The sequence below is a fragment of the Mixophyes fleayi genome, chromosome 1 (assembly GCF_038048845.1).
Source record: "Mixophyes fleayi isolate aMixFle1 chromosome 1, aMixFle1.hap1, whole genome shotgun sequence".
NCBI lineage: Eukaryota > Metazoa > Chordata > Amphibia > Anura > Limnodynastidae > Mixophyes > Mixophyes fleayi.
In genome coordinates this window covers 462472829-462486583 of record NC_134402.1, presented here as the reverse complement: position 1 = coordinate 462486583, position 13755 = coordinate 462472829, and the positions used below count along the sequence as shown (strand labels likewise).

The 13755-nt window shown below is 47.5% G+C and overlaps 1 protein-coding gene across 1 annotated transcript in view; it reads right to left on the bottom strand.

Annotated features, from left to right (window-relative positions):
* Nucleotides 1-252: 252 nt before the first annotated feature.
* LOC142103376 (talin-1-like) overlaps nucleotides 253-13755 on the bottom strand; it is a 33263-nt gene continuing 19760 nt past the window's right edge. The window contains exons 5-8 of the mRNA XM_075187441.1: nucleotides 11417-11569; nucleotides 1954-2096; nucleotides 1744-1871; nucleotides 253-361 (exon numbers count right to left, since the gene is read on the bottom strand). Coding sequence (XP_075043542.1) covers nucleotides 268-361; nucleotides 1744-1871; nucleotides 1954-2096; nucleotides 11417-11569 — 518 coding nt within the window. The 3' untranslated portion in view covers nucleotides 253-267. The remainder of the gene's footprint in view (nucleotides 362-1743; nucleotides 1872-1953; nucleotides 2097-11416; nucleotides 11570-13755) is intronic.

Below are 13755 nucleotides of genomic sequence, written 5' to 3'. Positions count from 1 at the left end.
TGAGCCTTAGGTAACCAGTGAGGGTCGCGGCTAGAAAGCACCACCGGCACTCTCCTCACAACCGCGGTGTTCGCCCTGTGGATCTAAAACCTAATAAAATCTAATAAGAAAATAAAATGTGCCCTACTTGGAGGCTTCCATCCAGAGGGGCATAGAGGGAAGGGGAGCAGGCTGCACTATACCCCACGGTGAGCAGAATCAACTCTTTGCGCTAGAGAAAATCAAGAATATTAAGCGTATATTTCCTACAATATAATCACTAAGAACCTAGAAACCTTCATTATATACACTGGGACTTACCAGAAAGATCTTACGTTCTCCTTTCTGCTTGATGTACTCTTTAGGCAGAAAATCTTTTAATCTGAAATGAGATGGAATTTATAAACGTTATTAGTAATATAACTATTATATAGACATGGCGCCATTGCGGGTACTGGGGTTCATGGGATTATTGTACACTACATGGGCAGATGTATGGGGACACCCCTCTAATTAGTGTGCTTGGTCATTTCAGCCACACCCATTGGATACAGCCATACTCGCACATTAGCAGCAGAATGAGGTCAGCGACTGGAATAGGAGGCCACCTTACCAACATGTCCCAGCTCCCCGGTCACTGTAGCGGCAGCCCACAAAGACCACAGAGCGTCGACGTTTGCAGCTGACAACTGTTTGAGTTTTGTGGAGCTGGAATTAGGGTTTGTTCTCGGTGAAGGGAAATCTTAATACTACAGCATACAATGACATTCTAGAGAATTGGCTTCAGTTGGTCAAGGCGCTTTCTTGTCTCAGTATGACAATGTCCCAATTCCAGAGTTTGATGTGGAAGATCCTGACTGGCATGCGGAGAGCGCTGACCTCACTGGACACCTTTGGGATGTATCGGAGCCAGGCCTTATTGCCCAAAATCCCTGCCTGACCTCACTAATGCTCTTGTGGCTGAACGCATAGCCCCGCAGCAATGTTCTAACATCCTTCCCATCAGACTGGAGGCTGTTAGCAGCAACGGGGGGACAATCTCTATATTAATGCCCATGGTTTTGGAAGGAGATGTTCAACAAGTCCCCCACCTAATTGACCTAGTTGACCTAATTGACCTCCTCCCAGTCTCCCCTACCCCCCCCCTCCCACTTCTGTCCCCCTCTTACCTCCCTCCTTTTCATTCTCCTCTCCACCCCTCTCCGTCTCTGCCTCCGTTCTCCCCATTCCCTCCTCCCACCCTTGCGTCTCTGTCCGTCCTACCCTCCCCTTAGATTGTACGCTCCTTCGAGCAGGGCCTCCTCTCCTTCTGTTCTCCACCACCTTAACTCTGCTCTCCAGCTCCTCGTCTCTTCCGTGAGGTCCTCCTGCCCTTCTCCCCCCTCTCTACCCCGCTGGGGGCTCTCACCTCTCATCTAGCTGTACATTGAGCTTCTGAGTTACTGTGCTTTTTGTTAACTGTACCGTTCTGTCTCACCCTGTATCGTGTTTCTGTCTGTCCCTGTACGGCGCTACGGATACCTAGTGGCGCCCTATAAATAAAAATTAATAATAATAATAATAATAATAATAAAAGCACATATGGAGGCGATGTTTCGGTGTCTGCATACTTTTGGCCTTGTAGTGTAGTTGAATAGTAATTGAAGTTCATCGGTCAATACCAGAACGGAGTATCAGAGAGAGCAACACGCTCACAATTATTGCAGCATCCGTTCACACTGCTAGCCCCCTCCCCACCACAGCGTTTAACAAATGTCCACTCACTCCAGGAAGCCCGGCTTATGCTTCATCTCATTGTGTGGTCCAAACTGCACCTGGCACTGGTAGCCGGCAAACTCACAGGCCTTATCAAAGGAGACAGGGTGGGAGCCGTTCAGAATGTCGTCCCGGGCCTGGAAGGAAAGACACAAGGAGGTGGTCAACAGAGGAGGGTAAATAACCGCATGTAAGGCGGGTAGGTATATATGTAAGTACCTGTACATAGAGCAGATTAAGCTGTACAGGATCTCTCGAGTCCACATTCTGGTCAGAATAGAAGAATTTGCGTCTCAGGAGAAGCGTTTCGTTTTCATCTACTCCTTGTTCACGCAGCGTCCTCCCGGGATCCAACCAGTTCACTGAATGATGAGCAAATGACAAAGATCAAACCAAATTTGCCTAATGCATTAAAAAAGGTGGAGGTGTGGTTCGATGGTTAAGAGCTCTGACAAACAGCAGTAACACAGAGATATAAAGCTTGCACAGTTGTAACCTTGAAAAAATCCCTGACTTGTCACAAGCACTGAAACTAGACTGTAAGCTCATAAAACCTGAGAGGGTCACCTATAACCGGAGGGTGCAGCACAGAAGCGGCGTCTCCTTTAGAGACGTCATGTGCCTATCTATTTTTGTGCAGCTGTGTCAGTGTTTATGGTCATGCAGTAAGGGGCGACTGATTGGGTATAGTGGGGAATGCAGAGCAGTCGCATTAACGCACCTCCAATGCAGTAAGAAGATTTCACTTTCTGGGACAAGATTTTCGATTGAGCTTCAAATGGTGACAGATAGATGTTTGAAGTAATTACCAGAAGAAAGGAATTTTATACTTCCATTAAATCCTTTTCTCAGAGTCCACTGGAGAACTCTGGAACACTGGAGTGTAGAGAGATTTAGCACTGAAGTTTGGGCAATTTAAATTTGTCAGAAGTGCCAGGAACTTCCGTAAATGTTTAACAAAGCCACAAAGGACGAAGAAAGAGGAAAGAACAAAGCTTTCCAACAACAAAAACGAAATAAGTTAAACTATAAATTAAAACACAACAAGATCGTAAAGGATGGTCATCGAGCACCCCCCAATGAAATCACAGAAAAGGATTTAATGCAAGTATAAAAATCCTCTTTTCTCTTTCATTCTATGGGGGACACTGGAACACTGGGGGCAATCCAAGCTGCCCCTATAGGAGGGGTGTAGTCAGAAGCTAAGGTGCACAGCACCTTCCATCTACAACTGGCATCTTTGAATGCAAAAAATGTTCAATTTGTAAAGTTTGTTGAATGTGTGGATGGAAGACCAGGTGCCTGCGGCACATCTGCTGCATCGCCACCCAGGAAGCCCTCATCAATCTGGCAGAATGTGCCGTCACATTTTCAGACTGTCCTGTTCCAATGTAAGCCTGCCGAATTATCAAAGCAATGCACCAAACTCTCTGCTTGGCCAACCTCTCTTGCAGACATCATAGAGGACAAAAAGGTAATTTGTCTTACGCACTTATATATATGGAGACTTACAGAACAGAGCCCACAGCTCAGAAACTCTCCTAGAAGTGGCTAAAAGAAAGGTTGTCTTCCACATAAGGAACTTTAACTCCACCAGCTGTCTGCCATGATGAGAGTGTTGCACCACAACCTTCTTGGCTACCAAAATCATCTAAATGCTCTTTTTTTTTTTTGTTAGACTTCTTTAGGACTAGCAGAAGCATTGTTACCAGAGGGAACTGGTAAATCAGATGAAAGTCCCATGGGACTGATGTCGAAGTCGTATAATTGGATGAACGAATATATTGGTTAATATTGTTTTATCATACTCAGTATGCCACGCTACACGTGGCATGGTGCAATCACGCGGTAAAATACGAACGCACTACAACATTTAGTTATTTATATATTTCATATTCATAATGATTCCATACCACAGTGATTTATGAGCAGATAGTACTTAGTTTATATATTATGATTATATGTACACTTTAGTGTTATTTAAGGTCTAGGTTACAGGAAACGTGTCATGTCTGGTATCATTTTAAGCCTCTATCCATCAGCAGTTGTCCGGTTATTTTGCCGAAGAGATCGCACATTTCATACTCTAGTTAGTGATGTTAGGGAATAAATGTTTAAAGTAATACTGACTATAAAATGCTAATAGGCTAGTTGTAACTGAATTCTTGGCGGGAAAGTCAGAGCACAACTCCTGGAGAGATGACCCCCACCTTTGGATATTTTGGTTTGAACTGGCCTATGACCTGCAGCACTCTGGACCTTCCTGATACCTGGACCAATAGAAGCAAGCCACACCGTCTGCATTGTTCTCACTGCAACACTGAGTGTGTATAATAACAGCTCTTACTGGCACTGGACTCAGTCTTGTCTGACCTCAGTATTCTGGAGTGAAATACTGTCCGCTGGTACCAGTGGGAGCGCAGCTAGCGCAAGCAAGAGCAGCGGTATGTATTTATCTATTGGTATTGGCTGTACTGTATTATAATCATGTATTGAGCGGTTAAATTTTACATCTGCTAAAGTAAATTACTTTGTGCTTTGGAAACACAATACAATCGCTTATGCAATGCTTATTTGAAAACGATAGAACTACTTTAATACCGACATGGACGTCTACCAACACCACCTTTGAAAACCCTTGCTCTTGAGCAGGTTATACCACCTTTTGGTTCATCCGAGATGATCATATCGACATCTGATTAAACCCATTTTTCCACAATCTGTTGAAAGATGAAGGGACCATTCCCTGAGGTGAATGACACGCCTGCTGATAAAATCTGCTTCACAATTTTCAACGCTTGGCATAATCACTGCCTGTTAAGGTTGTCGCCCCGCAACCAACAAGCGATGCCCCACTAGAGTTCAATTTGCAAACTGCACTACCTCTAAGGTTAAGACCCTTCCCTAAAATCTTCCTGCTAAATGTAAAAGACTTTACAAGTCCCTATAAGGTAAGGATCTTGTCCTCTGGCGAGAACACCTTTTGCTGTCGGGTGAAGTCGGCTCACTCAAAAATTTGCCTAAGAAAACAGCCATGAATAAAGAATGGCACCAAAACATCCTCCAAAAGCAACTTCTCCCAACCATCCAAGAACAGTTTGGTGATGAACAATCCTTTTCCAGCATGACGGAGCACCTTGTCATAAGGCAAAAGTTATAACTAAGTGGCTCAGGGATCAAAACATCAAAATTTTGGGTCCATGGCCAGGAAACTCCCCAGACCTTAATCCCATTGAGAACTTGTGGTCAATCCTCAAGAGGCGAGTGGACAAACAAAAACCAATAAATTCTGACAAACTCCAAGCACTGATTAGACAAGAATGGGCGGCCATCAGTCAGTATGTGGCCCAGAAGATGATTGACAGCTGCCAGGGCGAACTGCAGAGGTCATCAAAAAGAAGGGTCAACACTGCAAATATTGATTCTTTGCATAAACTTAATGTAATTGTCAATAAAAGCATTTGACACTTATGAAATGTTTGTAATTTGACTTCAGTATAACACAGCAACATCTGACAAAAAGGACTAAACACTGAAGCAGCAAACTTTGTAAAAACCAATACTTGTGTCATTCCCAAAACTTTTGGTTATTACTGTAGGAACATTAACATGCATTGCAACAATCCTGGAGTCTCTTATGCCCATAACTTAGCATGAAACTTGAAGTGACATTTTTACTTTTACCAACATTTTCAGTTATGAACAATAAGACCAAACAATCTAGAGCAAGACGGCACAGCTATACCTCAGCAAACAAAATTTAAATATTGTACAATGTATGAACTTGATGGATAAAAGGCTGCATTGTTTGTCACATGAAATGACCCCCTTCGTACAAATAGTGTCAGTGTAACAGTCACCCTTCTCCTACTGTGTGTCAGTGTAACAGTCACCTTCCCCGCAGTGTGTTGTGTCTCTGTGTAACCATCACCTTCCCTGCAGTGTGTTGTGTCTCTGTGTAACCATCACCTTCCCCGCAGTGTGCTGTGTCTGTGTAACCATCACCTTCCCCGCAGTGTGTTGTGTCTCTGTGTAACCATCACCTTCCCCGCAGTGTGTTGTGTCTCTGTGTAACCATCACCTTCCCCGCAGTGTGCTGTGTCTCTGTGTAACCATCACCTTCCCTGCAGTGTGCTGTGTCTCTGTGTAACCATCACCTTCCCCGCAGTGTGCTGTGTCTGTGTAACCATCACCTTCCCCGCAGTGTGCTGTGTCTCTGTGTAACCATCACCTTCCCTGCAGTGTGCTGTGTCTCTGTGTAACCATCACCTTCCCCGCAGTGTGTTGTGTCTCTGTGTAACCATCACCTTCCCCGCAGTGTGCTGTGTCTCTGTGTAATCATCACCTTCCCCGCAGTGTGTTGTGTCTCTGTGTAACCATCACCTTCCCCGCAGTGTGTTGTGTCTCTGTGTAACCATCACCTTCCCCGCAGTGTGCTGTGTCTCTGTGTAATCATCACCTTCCCCGCAGTGTGTTGTGTCTCTGTGTAACCATCACCTTCCCCGCAGTGTGCTGTGTCTCTGTGTAACCATCACCTTCCCCACAGTGTGTTGTGTCTCTGTGTAACCATCACCTTCCCCGCAGTGTGCTGTGTCTGTGTAACCATCACCTTCCCCGCAGTGTGCTGTGTCTCTGTGTAACCATCACCTTCCCCGCAGTGTGCTGTGTCTCTGTGTAACCATCACCTTCCCCGCAGTGTGCTGTGTCTCTGTGTAATCATCACCTTCCCCGCAGTGTGTTGTGTCTCTGTGTAACCATCACCTTCCCCGCAGTGTGCTGTGTCTCTGTGTAATCATCACCTTCCCCGCAGTGTGTTGTGTCTCTGTGTAACCATCACCTTCCCCGCAGTGTGCTGTGTCTCTGTGTAATCATCACCTTCCCCGCAGTGTGTTGTGTCTCTGTGTAACCATCACCTTCCCCGCAGTGTGCTGTGTCTCTGTGTAACCATCACCTTCCCCGCAGTGTGTTGTGTCTCTGTGTAACCATCACCTTCCCCGCAGTGTGTTGTGTCTCTGTGTAACCATCACCTTCCCCGCAGTGTGCTGTGTCTCTGTGTAACCATCACCTTCCCCGCAGTGTGCTGTGTCTCTGTGTAACCATCACCTTCCCCGCAGTGTGCTGTGTCTCTGTGTAACCATCACCTTCCCTGCAGTGTGCTGTGTCTCTGTGTAACCATCACCTTCCCTGCAGTGTGCTGTGTCTGTGTAACCATCACCTTCCCCGCAGTGTGCTGTGTCTCTGTGTAACCATCACCTTCCCTGCAGTGTGCTGTGTCTCTGTGTAACCATCACCTTCCCCGCAGTGTGTTGTGTCTCTGTGTAACCATCACCTTCCCCGCAGTGTGTTGTGTCTCTGTGTAACCATCACCTTCCCCGCAGTGTGTTGTGTCTCTGTGTAACCATCACCTTCCCCGCAGTGTGTTGTGTCTCTGTGTAACCATCACCTTCCCCACAGTGTGTTGTGTCTCTGTGTAATCATCACCTTCCCCACAGTGTGCTGTGTCTGTGTAACCATCACCTTCCCCGCAGTGTGTCGTGTCTCTGTGTAACCATCACCTTCCCTGCAGTGTGCTGTGTCTGTGTAACCATCACCTTCCCCGCAGTGTGCTGTGTCTCTGTGTAACCATCACCTTCCCTGCAGTGTGCTGTGTCTGTGTAACCATCACCTTCCCTGCAGTGTGCTGTGTCTCTGTGTAACCATCACCTTCCCCGCAGTGTGCTGTGTCTCTGTGTAACCATCACCTTCCCCGCAGTGTGCTGTGTCTCTGTGTAACCATCACCTTCCCCGCAGTGTGCTGTGTCTCTGTGTAACCATCACCTTCCCCGCAGTGTGCTGTGTCTCTGTGTAATCATCACCTTCCCCGCAGTGTGCTGTGTCTCTGTGTAATCATCACCTTCCCCGCAGTGTGCTGTGTCTCTGTGTAACCATCACCTTCCCCGCAGTGTGCTGTGTCTCTGTGTAACCATCACCTTCCCCGCAGTGTGCTGTGTCTCTGTGTAACCATCACCTTCCCCGCAGTGTGCTGTGTCTCTGTGTAACCATCACCTTCCCCGCAGTGTGTTGTGTCTCTGTGTAACCATCACCTTCCCCGCAGTGTGCTGTGTCTCTGTGTAACCATCACCTTCCCCGCAGTGTGCCGTGTATCTGTGTAATCATCACCTTCCCCGCAGTGTGCTGTGTCTCTGTGTAACCATCACCTTCCCCGCAGTGTGTTGTGTCTCTGTGTAACCATCACCTTCCCCGCAGTGTGTTGTGTCTCTGTGTAACCATCACCTTCCCCGCAGTGTGCTGTGTCTCTGTGTAATCATCACCTTCCCCGCAGTGTGTTGTGTCTCTGTGTAACCATCACCTTCCCCGCAGTGTGCTGTGTCTCTGTGTAACCATCACCTTCCCCGCAGTGTGCTGTGTCTCTGTGTAACCATCACCTTCCCCGCAGTGTGTTGTGTCTCTGTGTAACCATCACCTTCCCCGCAGTGTGCTGTGTATCTGTGTAACCATCACCTTCCCCGCAGTGTGCTGTGTCTCTGTGTAACCATCACCTTCCCCGCAGTGTGCTGTGTCTCTGTGTAACCATCACCTTCCCCGCAGTGTGCTGTGTCTCTGTGTAACCATCACCTTCCCCGCAGTGTGCTGTGTCTCTGTGTAACCATCACCTTCCCCGCAGTGTGCTGTGTCTCTGTGTAATCATCACCTTCCCCGCAGTGTGCTGTGTCTCTGTGTAACCATCACCTTCCCCGCAGTGTGCTGTGTCTCTGTGTAACCATCACCTTCCCCGCAGTGTGCTGTGTCTCTGTGTAACCATCACCTTCCCCGCAGTGTGTTGTGTCTCTGTGTAACCATCACCTTCCCCGCAGTGTGTTGTGTCTCTGTGTAACCATCACCTTCCCCGCAGTGTGCTGTGTCTCTGTGTAACCATCACCTTCCCCGCAGTGTGTTGTGTCTCTGTGTAACCATCACCTTCCCCGCAGTGTGTTGTGTCTCTGTGTAATCACCTTCCCCGCAGTGTGTTGTGTCTCTGTGTAATCATCACCTTCCCCGCAGTGTGCTGTGTCTCTGTGTAACCATCACCTTCCCCGCAGTGTGCTGTGTCTCTGTGTAATCACCTTCCCCGCAGTGTGTTGTGTCTCTGTGTAATCATCACCTTCCCCGCAGTGTGCTGTGTCTCTGTGTAACCATCACCTTCCCGGCAGTGTGCTGTGTCTCTGTGTAACCATCACCTTCCCCGCAGTGTGCTGTGTCTCTGTGTAACCATCACCTTCCCCGCAGTGTGCTGTGTCTCTGTGTAACCATCACCTTCCCCGCAGTGTGCTGTGTCTCTGTGTAACCATCACCTTCCCCGCAGTGTGTTGTGTCTCTGTGTAACCATCACCTTCCCCGCAGTGTGTTGTGTCTCTGTGTAACCATCATCTTCCCCGCAGTGTGCTGTGTCTCTGTGTAACCATCACCTTCCCCGCAGTGTGCTGTGTCTCTGTGTAACCATCACCTTCCCCGCAGTGTGCTGTGTCTCTGTGTAACCATCACCTTCCCCGCAGTGTGTTGTGTCTCTGTGTAACCATCACCTTCCCCGCAGTGTGTTGTGTCTCTGTGTAACCATCACCTTCCCCGCAGTGTGCTGTGTCTCTGTGTAACCATCACCTTCCCCGCAGTGTGCTGTGTCTCTGTGTAACCATCACCTTCCCCGCAGTGTGCTGTGTCTCTGTGTAACCATCACCTTCCCCGCAGTGTGTTGTGTCTCTGTGTAACCATCACCTTCCCCGCAGTGTGTCGTGTCTCTGTGTAACCATCACCTTCCCTGCAGTGTGTTGTGTCTCTGTGTAATCATCACCTTCCCCGCAGTGTGCCATCACCTTCCCCGCAGTGTGTTGTGTCTCTGTGTAATCATCACCTTCCCCGCAGTGTGCCGTGTCTCTGTGTAACCATCACCTTCCCCGCAGTGTGCCGTGTCTCTGTGTAACCATCACCTTCCCCGCAGTGTGTTGTGTCTCTGTGTAACCATCACCTTCCCCGCAGTGTGTTGTGTCTCTGTGTAACCATCACCTTCCCCTGCAGTGTGTTGTGTCTCTGTGTAACCATCACCTTCCCCTGCAGTGTGTTGTGTCTCTGTGTAACCATCACCTTCCCCGTAGTGTGTTGTGTCTCTGTGTAACCATCACCTTCCCCGCAGTGTGTTGTGTCTCTGTGTAACCATCACATTCCCCGCAGTGTGTTGTGTCTCTGTGTAACCATCACCTTCCCCACAGTGTGCTGTGTCTCTGTGTAACCATCACCTTCCCCGCAGTGTGCCGTGTCTCTGTGTAACCATCACCTTCCCCGCAGTGTGCCGTGTATCTGTGTAACCATCACCTTCCCCGCAGTGTGTCGTGTCTCTGTGTAACCATCACCTTCCCCGCAGTGTGCTGTGTCTCTGTGTAACCATCACCTTCCCCGCAGTGTGTTGTGTCTCTGTGTAACCATCACCTTCCCCGCAGTGTGCTGTGTCTGTGTGTAACCATCACCTTCCCCGCAGTGTGTTGTGTCTCTGTGTAACCATCACCTTCCCCGCAGTGTGCCATCACCTTCCCCGCAGTGTGCTGTGTCTGTGTGTAACCATCACCTTCCCCGCAGTGTGTTGTGTCTCTGTGTAACCATCACCTTCCCCGCAGTGTGTTGTGTCTCTGTGTAATCATCACCTTCCCCGCAGTGTGCTGTGTCTCTGTGTAACCATCACCTTCCCCGCAGTGTGTTGTGTCTCTGTGTAACCATCACCTTCCCCGCAGTGTGTTGTGTCTCTGTGTAACCATCACCTTCCCCGCAGTGTGCTGTGTCTCTGTGTAACCATCACCTTCCCCGTAGTGTGTTGTGTCTCTGTGTAACCATCACCTTCCCCGCAGTGTGTTGTGTCTCTGTGTAACCATCACCTTCCCCGCAGTGTGTTGTGTCTCTGTGTAACCATCACCTTCCCCGCAGTGTGCTGTTTATCTGTGTAACCATCACCTTCCCCGCAGTGTGCTGTGTCTCTGTGTAACCATCACCTTCCCCGCAGTGTGCCGTGTATCTGTGTAACCATCACCTTCCCCGCAGTGTGTCGTGTCTCTGTGTAACCATCACCTTCCCCGCAGTGTGTTGTGTCTCTGTGTAACCATCACCTTCCCCGCAGTGTGTTGTGTCTCTGTGTAATCATCACCTTCCCCGCAGTGTGTTGTGTCTCTGTGTAACCATCACCTTCCCCGCAGTGTGCTGTGTATCTGTGTAACCATCACCTTCCCCGCAGTGTGCTGTGTCTCTGTGTAACCATCACCTTCCCCGCAGTGTGCTGTGTATCTGTGTAACCATCACCTTCCCCGCAGTGTGTTGTGTCTCTGTGTAACCATCTCAGTATTACTAGGACCTGTTCTGCAATGCGGTGCGTCTCTGTGATGCTATCATTGTCCCCGCAATGCAGTAAGTCTATGTAGTAGCTATTACCCTGTCCTCTCTGCAGTGTGCTGCGTGTCTGTGTAGCAATCGCTACGGCCGCAGTGTGTCGTGTGTCTGTGTAGCTAGTTTTGTGTAGCTATCGCTCTTCCTGTGATCTTCTTGTGACTAATGCTTACAGCCACTAAGTGTATGTACTGCCAGTTACCACCTCTAACACTCCTCAGATCTATGCACTATGGGTACACATAGCTCCTAATCTATCCCCCATCTACCCAGCATGACTCACATTCGTCATCTGTGTGAAGCTTCTGTTTGAGTTTCTCCATCTTCTTGTCATCTCGGAGAAGAGTTTTGTCTCGTTTTAGTGTTCCGGTCACCTCTTCCTTCTTCTCCTCCAGCAGCTCTCGTACCAGTGAATACTCATCATAGTTAGTTATACCTGTAGAGATAGGAGTATGTGTGAGTTCTGTACACAGCTGCGCCCCAGAATAGACGTTTAGCAATCAGAGATCTTTCTCTCTCTACTCTACATGTACCTGCATGATAATCATGTCCCCGGGGGCAGCAGCCAAATAGTGACGAGACAACCTACACATTGGACCCCACATTGTTACATACACAGACTGTACGGAGACACTGTGAGGAGCACTGAAACAGTTTAATCCGATGATTCTCTCCACTTCTGGATTATGTTTCACTTCTGTGACCAGATAGACTCAACCCGACCGCTAAATGATTCTTGAAACGGCTTGACGAATACTACAATTTGTTTTTCCGAAATTTCTCGAATTTTGAATGGTTAAAAAAAATTAAGAAAGGTAGATAGGTTCTATCATGTACTAGCCGGCTGCCCCAAGATGGATGCGGAAACGGACTCAAAAACGTTCACGTTTAAATTGATACATTTTTATTATTTGGGCATTCTGGTGACATGAACGGTAAATTGTAACACAGATGGCATTGAAAAATATTTAAATAACAGTTTTAAAATAAAACACACTTAAGAACACAAATGGCAAACTTCAATTGTGAACCTCTAATGGCAGAGAACACAACAAGATTTCTTGCAGATAATTATTACAGGGTCTTTAGGCATCGGATCACCTTCCCTTTTCTGATGAGGCCCCAAAAAGTCAGAAAAATGTATTCAAAGATTAACATCAGGATCTGAGATGTTCTTGAAACTTGGATTTTAAATGCAATTTATACTTAACAGAATTGACACTAATCTATGATTTCCCAAATCACGTGCTGGTTACATTGTTCAGACAGGTTCTAACACACAAGACGAAAGACCACTCAGGAAAGAAACGTAACGGCCCCCTGCTGTGTATTCAGACTAAACCAGTGTTGGTCACTTCACATGAGAGAGGTCTAATTATCTTTAATGAGGATCTCCTTTAGAAACATTACAAAACCAAAATTGCGATATACAGTCTCAGAAATTACAGATAACATTTCCTCAAACATTAGCCTCAGAAATCAGTACATTGCGATACAGAAATATAATACAGTGTGACTGGATCACTTATTCTGACAGGATGGACGGCCTACGCCACCCTGTCTGTTGTTGTTGGGAACTGGCTGGGCTTACTTTGTCACCGTCCCCTTTCGTTATTCCGAATACGCCCCTCCTGCCGCAGTAGGAGGAGCCTACTGCCACCACTGGGCTTTTTTATGGCATCCAGAACCACATTCCTTCTGGGTAACTGTCGCTGCTAGTGTACTCCCGTGCTGGTACCCCTGACCTCTTACTATAGGTCAGGTTGCTGTTGATGGATCCCCCCTGGCCTATCACACTGACCAGAGCAGCTGGCTAGTGGGACAGAGCAGTGATACTAGGAGCTGGGTCCAAACTTCCAAAAAGCCGGAGGACCTGTGGTCTAATCTGCAGGTCACAGGATTACAGCAATATTAAATAAGTTGTTAAGCAGGGTCTTGAAGCAGAGTGGTGTTTATTTGCTCTCACACTGGCTCAAGGTACTCGGTGATCAGGACAGATGGAACATCAGAATGATACATTTCAGTGTACAGGACAGTGCTTTTTATACTGATTTGGACACAGGCTATTTTTAGAATCAGGATGCAATGTGTTTACACAAACATTGATTTACATGCTTACACCACTAATTGAAATAAATTTCTACAATAAATTATTTCTACGTGATCCAGCCACATCTGCCCATGATTCATTTACCAGTCCATAACGAAGCTCAGTCACCGATATATACCCTCCTCTGTGTCGAATGTATCACATTGTCACTATTCCAAACAGACCGTAACATCAGAATTGCCAGATTACTTTGTTGCCCAAGTGCCTAACAAAATGTTTTTGCATCTGAAGAGAAGTCTGCACTTCCCCTAAAATGGGATATTCTTTGGTGCCATCACTGTGGAAGCGCCAACAGAGAAGGACAGGCAGTGGTGGGTGCTGGAGCAGCAGGTTTTAATATCTATACAAAAGCGTGTCCAGCAAAAAAAAAAAAAAAATTGCACAAATCAGCGGCATCTCATCCCTTACCGATACGGGCACAGATTGTCATCCCTTACCGATACGGGCACAGATTGTCATCCCTTACCGATACGGGCACAGATTGTCATCCCTTACCGATACGGGCACAGATT